General features: G+C 55.9%; 1 protein-coding gene across 1 annotated transcript; it reads left to right on the top strand.

Moving 5' to 3' along the window:
* The first annotated feature begins 757 nt into the window (after positions 1-757).
* On the top strand, positions 758-6,321 carry AQP3 (aquaporin 3 (Gill blood group)). Its single transcript, XM_033122003.1, has 6 exons — positions 758-944; positions 3,935-4,061; positions 4,428-4,565; positions 4,899-5,017; positions 5,334-5,551; positions 5,638-6,321. Exons 1-6 carry the CDS (start codon positions 837-839, stop codon positions 5,804-5,806), a joined length of 879 nt encoding a protein of 292 aa, XP_032977894.1. The 5' UTR covers positions 758-836; the 3' UTR covers positions 5,807-6,321.
* Positions 6,322-8,234: the final 1,913 nt, after the last annotated feature.

The raw sequence follows: 8,234 nt of genomic DNA, 5'->3' as shown, positions 1-8,234 counted from the left end.
CATGTGTGACGATCTCAGTTAACTCAGCCATGTTTGACAATCACGTGCCCAGTCATGAGAAATGTCCAACAAGTGTGATCAGGCACACACGACTGATGTCATGTATGGACACAGCTGTGGACAGAGCTGGTCAGGACATGCAACATGTGACATATATTCACAGCACAAGGAGCAAGGGCCCAGGAACTCCAGCTGAAACTCAGCACATGTGTTCTGTGTGCCCACCAGGTTCTGGTCTATGAGGTCTCCTCTCCCTCCTGACTGAGGTCATGCTGGGTGCAGCCATCCTGTAGATGTGGGGCCAGGCCAGGTCCTTTCCTTTCTGAAACGTTTCCTCTCACCTCCATCAAGGGGGGGATGACAGCAAGGCTGACTATCGGGCGCCAAAGAGGTCTCTCTGGCAGCTCCATTCTCTCCAGCCATGCTCCTCCAATGCCTATACCCCACCATGGGCTCTCAGCTCCGCAATCCCCCTTCAGCCCCCTCCCCTAAGTGCCCTCCTGGGCCAACCCCACCCCTAAGGCACTTATCACCCCATGTTCCCCCACCTTCCTTATTAGTTTTCCCCCAACCTAGTGTCCCCACCAACCTCCCCCGGCAAGGTGCGCGCAGAGGTGGGGGAGTGGCCGCCCACTCCTGCGGCCCGGCCCGGCCCGGGGCTAAGCGGGCTCTGAGCGGGGCTGAGCCGGCGGGGCTGCGGGGCAACGGGGCGGGCGGGGCCTGGGCCTCCCGCGCTCCTATAAAGGGCGCCACCCGGCGCTCGCGGCCACTGCTGCTGCGCTCCCGCCTCGCTCAGCCGTCTCTCCCGCCGGTCTTTATCACCGCTTGTCCGCGCCATGGGTCGACAGAAGGAGCTGGTGTCCCGCTGCGGGGAGATGCTCCACATCCGCTACCGGCTGCTTCGCCAGGCGCTGGCTGAGTGCCTGGGTACCCTCATCCTGGTGGTGAGTGGGGGGGACCCGGAGAAGCCCTTCTGTCCCAGCGCCTACACTCCCCATTCCCTCTGTTCACTGGAGAGCTGTGTTCTTCAAGACAGCCTTGACCCTTCTCCCAGCTCTGATCCCCGGCTCGCCCCTTTCCAGAGTGCCCTTTCCCCATAACTTTTACCCCATCTATGACAGCTGTTACTTCCCAGTGACAGCACTGCTCCTTTTAAACCTCCCACCACAGGCTGGGGGCAGCTGTCACTCCTGCAGTCAGGGACCTTCAGTCCCCTTCTCAAGGCTCCCCCAGCTCCCCAGGTTCTCAGAGCCCCAGCCCCCCAGAGGCAGTGGAGGCCCCTATTAGGTTATTTGGGTCCTGATGTCTGGCTCCTAATGAATAATTAAGCCTCAGAAAGTCCAAAAGTTCTCGTGGCATGAAGACAGTTTACCACAGGTGGGGACAGAGGGCGGAGACTGATCAGGGTGCAAACAGCGGCAAGGAGGATCCTGAAGATAGGAACTGTGAAGGTGCTGGCTCCCCAGGCACAAAGGAAGTGGTGTCACCTCAGTCTCTCCCCTCATGCAGAGTGACTCCCAGACCCTGTCAGTTACCCAGACAGATGCTGTCAGCTTCTGTGAAGAAGCCCTCCGTTGCGCTGTGGGTTCTCTGAGTGGGACACTTCTGCCTGGGTTACTTCCCGGTTCCAGTTACTCCCTGGTTACTCCAGTTTTGCCCCTGGGTTGTTCCTGGGTGACTCTGTTTGCACTTCGTGGGTCTGGCAGGCACACCAGTTACAGTCTCCATTTCCTGTCCCAGTTACTTTTTGATTTTTAGCCACTCTTGTGGTTACACCTGTTTTCCCCCTAGGTTACTTCTGGGTTCAGTTGCTCCTTTGCAGTGGGTGGGTTACTCCTTTCCTGCCCCAGCCCCAACCCTAGATAATGCAGACCCGACAGACCCCTATGGACTCAGAAGCTTAACTGGAGGCAAGTAGGGCTGGGAGTGAGCCACCCAAATGGGCTTTGGTAGTGTAGCAGGCTCCATGGGAGAGGACGGCTGCGACTCACCTCTGATCTCTGAAACACACAGTGGGAAAGCCAGTGGGGCATTCTATATCCACAGCCCCCTCACAAAACTAGTGGCCCTACCAGTCACCCCCATCCCTTCTCTTCCTTGTGCCGAGAAGGAAGTGGGGCAGCTGCTTATCATCCTCCTGCCCCCAGAGTCTTGTGTCCCCCCACTCCCTGTCTGATTTATAGTCCAGGCCCCTGTTTGAGGGCAGCCAGGACAGGAGAAGTTGTCTTCCACATTCAAAGAGGGGCCTCTGTGTCGCCTCCCAAGTCTCAGTTTGCCTCCCCTACAAAGGAGCAGTCAGGCCTAGCACTGAGCCCCAGGAAGGAGGATTTGAGGCTCAGTCAGATGAGTGTGAGGCATCGGGTGTCAGTGAAAAGCAGAACCTCAAGGGCAGCCTGAAGAGGAAGGAGCAGGCCCCGGAGACCCCTGAGCGGTGGGTGAGGATTTGCCTGCAAACTTCTGTGGGTTGGTGCCCTAGCGCCTGCAGTGGCAGAATCAGGGCTGGCTTTGGGGTGAGGGGAAACCCTTTCTCTGGGGTACCTAGTAAGGGCGGAGTATGGGGGAGAAGGAAGGGAAGGAAGAGGAAGATTAGCCCCAGGGTGGTGGAACTGGCTCTGACAGCTTCTCCCTCCAAGGCCTTCTGGGATGGAGCCAGGTTTGGGCCTCAGGCAGGCAAGGAACTGAGACCAGGGCCGGCCAAGCCTGGCAGGATGCCCCAGACCCACATGTGCCTGCCCCTCGCCCCCCGACATACTCACAATCTCTGATCTTTGCTCTCACCTGCCTGTACACCTTCGCCCTTGCATCACTGCTGCTGTCTTCCCCACCATCTCTTGGTGTTTTTGAGGGATGATAATTAAAATGCCTAGCAACTCAGTACAACAGGACACTGACCCATCAGAATGGCCAAGGGCCCTTTGCACAGGTCTTGGAAACTACCTGGTTGGTAGGCACAAAACCTTTAGTTATGGGGAGATGGAAGAGGAGACCTGGGCAGGGGCTGGAGCAGCTTTGGGGGACACTCCAGGAGCTCAGGGCAATGCTCTTTACAGCTAGTACAGAAGCATTTTTAAATTTGAACAGGGGAATAGACATACAGTACATTCTGTCCTTGTAGGACACCAGGGATCTCAGTTCTCTTGAATCCCCCCATCCCTGGCAGAAAGCTTAGAAATAATCTTCCCACTTCCACTGCCCTGTGGCCGGGACTGGGGCTAGTGAGAGGAGCCACTCAGATCCTCCAAATCTGAGTGGGGACCCTGGACCCCTGAGGGCAGAGAGGTCAGGGCAGGTGGAGAGAGGAGACTCTGGGGCACGGACAGGTCAAGGAGGAGGCTGAGGGTACTGAGAGGGCTTATGGGGAAAGCCAGGGGCAGGGGCAGGGACTCTGACATCCCAGATTCAGGAGAAGAGGATTCAACCTAACTTCTGGCCTCCTCCCTATTTCTTTGTACTTCTCACCCCCGTCACCACCACCACCTGAGCTCTACTTTGGGGCAAAGAGGGAGGCAACTGCAGGTGGGGAATGAGTGAGAGCCTTCCTGCCTCTATGGGCCAGGCCTGAAGGGCTGAGGGAGAAACTGCTTAAGTAAAAGCTGTTCCCCTCCACCCCATTCCTTCTAAGAGTCAAGAAAAATCAATGCAGACGGTTCAGCCATCTTCTGGGCTCCCAGTTGCAGACTTTGCTTCCAGTCTCTTCCATACGGCGCTGTTATATTAGAGTTAGGACATTGGGGATGGGAGGGCAGACATGTCTGCTTCTTTTCAGGGGTCAGTTGCAACAGTTGGGGTTTGGGCTGAATTCCAGGGCAGGCCTTCTTTCTTCTTGACGGGGGCAGGCAGAGGTTCCTGGCTTTACCCTTCCGCCTGGAGTGAGAGTTGCTGGGAGTCAGCTGGGCCTCACCCTCATCCTGCCTTGTTCTGTTTCCTGACACAGATGTTCGGCTGTGGCTCTGTGGCCCAGGTCATTCTCAGCAGGGGCACCCACGGTGGTTTTCTTACCATCAACCTGGCCTTTGGCTTTGCCGTCACCCTGGGTATCCTCGTCGCTGGCCAGGTCTCTGGTAAGGTCTTACCCCACCCTCAGTCATTCCCACACGAAACAGCATTCCCACAAGTTGTCCCACTGGGGAATCAGGTGGAGGGGGCATTCCCAAGGGCAGGGCATAGCTGTAGCCTGAGCTCTGAGCCCTTGGAAGAGAAGAGTGAAGAAGGAACTTGATACTTACAACCTTCAACTCTCACCTTGGAATCAGAGATTAGCAGAGTTCGGCCTGTTTTATAGTCCAACCCACCATCCCATACAAGAAACCCTTCTCTGCACCTGTGCTCCCCCAGGCCAGAGATGGGGAATATGACGGTGCTGTGGAATCCTGTCCTCCCCACTGTGGCAGGCTATGGCTAATAGGTCCCATCTCTCCTCTGCCCAGGGGCCCACCTGAACCCTGCTGTAACCTTCGCCATGTGCTTCCTGGCCCGTGAGCCGTGGATCAAGCTGCCCATCTACACCCTGGCTCAGACGCTGGGAGCCTTCCTGGGTGCTGGGATTGTTTTTGGGTTGTATTATGGTAAGCATTACCCTCCTCCACTCCCCCTTCTCCTACTTGGGACCTGCTGGCACCAAGTCTTTTGATGATAGACAGCTGGGGCCTGCCCAGGCCCTAGGCTCATGACTCACTCATTCACGCACAGGCCCAAGGTGGGGGGCACGAGGGAAAAGAAACGAGTTGGGCAACAATAGCATCTCAGGCCCTCACCCCACCCACCCTACCACCTCCAATTCCAGAGTAAGATAGCAATGATTTCATTCACCCATGACCTCTGGGAGGGTGGGCCCAACCTGAGAGGGGAAACCGGCTCAAGCCTCTGCGCTCACCCACTTGGGTCTAATCCGTCAACAGATGCAATCTGGAACTTCGCCAACAATGAGCTTGTAGTCTCGGGCCCCAATGGCACAGCTGGCATCTTTGCCACCTATCCCTCTGGACACTTGGACATGGTCAATGGCTTCTTCGATCAGGTATGGTCTGGGGACATGTGAGGGGCCTAGGCTGCCCTGGGTTGCTGATGGGCTGGCTAAGGGACAGGACTCCTTGTCTATAGCAACATTTCTCAATATATTGGGACATCTACATCCGAATCAGGGTGGCAGGGACTTACAGTTAACCAGCTCCCCAGGGGATCCTTATGCCTACAGAAAGTCTAGCACCACTGCCCTAGAGAGCAGAATGCGGGGGGGTGAAAAGAGTCTAAGAGCTGGAGGGAAGCTGGAGGCTGGAAGGAGGGACCAGAAGGTGGGGTGTGGGCTACTCCTCACTCCGCTCTCCCTTCTCCAGTTCATCGGCACGGCCTCCCTTATTGTGTGTGTGCTGGCCATCGTGGACCCCTACAACAACCCCGTCCCCCGAGGCCTGGAGGCCTTCACCGTGGGCCTGGTGGTCCTGGTCATCGGCACCTCCATGGGCTTCAACTCCGGTTATGCCGTCAACCCTGCCCGGGACTTTGGGCCCCGCCTCTTCACTGCCATCGCGGGCTGGGGCTCGGAAGTCTTCACGTGAGTGCCATCCCCACCCGGCCTGCCTCAGTTTGCCTCCCTTCTGCTTGTGCCACCCACCCTTAACCACATATCCTGTCCCCCAGGACTGGCCGCCACTGGTGGTGGGTGCCAATCGTCTCCCCACTCCTGGGCTCCATTGCGGGAGTCTTCGTGTACCAGGTCATGATCGGCTGCCACCTGGACCTGCCTCCACCCTCCACTGAGCAGGAGAATGTGAAGCTGGCCCACGTGAAGCACAAAGAGCAGGTCTGAGTGGGCAGGGGCCATCCCTCCGCCCCTCTTCCGGGAGCATCCACTGACTGTGCAGGGGCTGCTCCCTAGAAGCCCCCTTCATGATTCCCCTCCCAGGCTAAGAAGCTCCTAGTCTGCCTCCACCCACTGGACAGCCCCCTCCAGGATTTTCTACCAGACTCTGCCCAGATAGGACTTTAGTCCTTAAACTGTGGTGGGACAGGGTGTAGGGCCAACATAACTCTTTGTATCCCAAAGGGAGGGAATGGGCAGTGGGTGTGTGAGCGTGTGTGCATGTGCCTGTGTGTTTTCCCAGATATTCAGGGCAAGGGAACAAGTAGAATGGATTCTAGCTGTGAGGGGAGCCTAAAGGAAAGGGACAGTGATGTATCCACCTGTGAGTGAGGAAAGTGCTGGGGGTCTGCATGTTTCAGGGGCTCCATGTGGAGGAGTGTCCAGATATATGTATTTCTGAGTATGTGTGTATCTGCCCTGTTTTCCAAGCACGGGCTTAGGGGAGGCTTTGGGGGAGGTAGGGTGGGAATATGGGTGGGGCTGGGAAGAGGGGACCACAGCCCAGGTGTGGACCTTTGGCTGTACATAAGTAGGAGCCGAATAACATGTTTCTGTCCTAATGTAGGCATGAGAGGGTGAGGTGAAGTACAGGTCATTAGTTTCATGTTTTTGCTCTTTGTTTTTTTGTTGTTTTTTTTTTAATATAGCCGATGTTACAGTTTTAGGGATGGGGATTGGAGACCCTACTCTGTGTTTGGTTTTCACTCCTTTAATCTTCCACTCAAAACATGTACTCTTTTGCCTTTTATATAAAATAAATAAATAAAATGTATGCTTAAAACCGCCAATTGTGTACATATTTTTCTGTTTGCTCTGCTGTTTTTCTGAGGTCAGTTAAGGAGCTTCAGTGTGTCTGGCCACATATACCCAGGGTGCCCAGCAGGGTGTTTAACCTGGCCAGGGCACCCTGGGGGGCAGGGGGCAGTCACACAGACAGGTCAGAGAGTCTCTTCATCTCAGCTTGACTCAGTGGTCCCAGACTTTCCCCCAAACTTCCATCCTCCTGAGAGTCCCAGTACAATGAATGGCATCTCCTTCCTGATCCCTGTACCCCCCGCCCCCATCACTTCGGGAAGACTAGCTTGAGCCTGGCCTAGGCAAGAACTTTCTCCCAGGCAGACTTACCCTAAGGGGAAGACTCGCTACCCAAGAAGTAGTGAGCTCCCTCTTGCTGGAGGAGACCAATCAGACTGGGAACCTATGTTGTCTTCTACAGCTTGCAGCTGTTCAGGCTCCATCACCTCCACCCAGACCTTGGTCACAGCTCCTTTAGCAGTTTCCCTGCCTCCAGACCTGTCCCAGTCAGGCCGTACAGGAAACCAGAGGGATCTTTCTGAAACCACCGCTGAAAGTGGGCCTTTTCTCCACGGCTCTTCTCGCCATCCAGAGATAATCCAAAAACCCATTCTACCTTCAGGCCCTCCAGGACCTGGCCCCTGTCTCCACCCATCCCCTCACAATGCTCCATTCATCCCACACTACTTGTGTGCTCCTGTGCCTTCCCACGTTAGAACCTTGGCTCCAAAGTGTCCACTCACTAAAATCCTGATCTTCTCTAATGTCTCCTCCTCCAGGAAGTCATCCCTGCTCTTCCTCACTCTTCCACTATCTTCTACTGTCAGTCGTCTGAGCCCAGAGACCACAGCTCCATTCACCTGTCTTCCCTTTTGCTTTAGTTCTTCAGTGTGAGGCACATCTGTGTCCTGCATGGCCAGGGTTAGACTGACTGACTCTGGTGCCCTGACTGCCCAGGGAGGAAAGGGGCTCTGCACACCTGAGCCCAGGAAGCTCTGTCAGGAGATCACGTGTCCCTTCTCACCTTCTCCTCCCTTACCCAATCCTCCTCAAGTTTCACTGGGAATAAAAGGGAAGGTGGCCCCAACCCAAGCCCTCCCGCAGAGTTAACCCCATGGGAGCTAGAGGATCCCTGGGTCCAGCAGGAGAACTGGATTTTAGAGTCTAAACCAGCTCTTGCTCCTCAGCCATTTCACAGATGAGGAGACCATGGCCCAGACAGGGTGGGTGGCAAATGCAGGGTCACACAGCTAGGACTTTGCAGAGGTGGGATGGGAGAAAGCGGTTCCATATCAGATCTCCACCCGCTTCTTGTCCTCAGCACCCAAGAGGTGTGTACAGAATGTTTCAGGGAAGCATGCCAGAGGGAGCGGCCCCTTCCCAGGCTCTGGGAGAGGAAGGGCAAACCTTGGGAGGGGAATATGGCTCAGAGTTTCAGTCCAGTCACATAGGTCCCACCTTTGGTGCTCCCACCCTGCTGTCCTCCCCAGCATGTCCCATGCCCTTCTGTCATCCCTTCCTCCCTGACCGGTCAGCCCAGGGGGTGGAGGGAAGCCTTCTGGTGTAGTGGATAAGCAAA

This window comes from Rhinolophus ferrumequinum, chromosome 12 (genome assembly GCF_004115265.2).
Source record: "Rhinolophus ferrumequinum isolate MPI-CBG mRhiFer1 chromosome 12, mRhiFer1_v1.p, whole genome shotgun sequence".
Taxonomy (NCBI): Eukaryota; Metazoa; Chordata; class Mammalia; order Chiroptera; family Rhinolophidae; genus Rhinolophus; species Rhinolophus ferrumequinum.
Note: the sequence above shows the minus strand (reverse complement) of the source record. Positions and strands in the feature narration are given on the sequence as shown.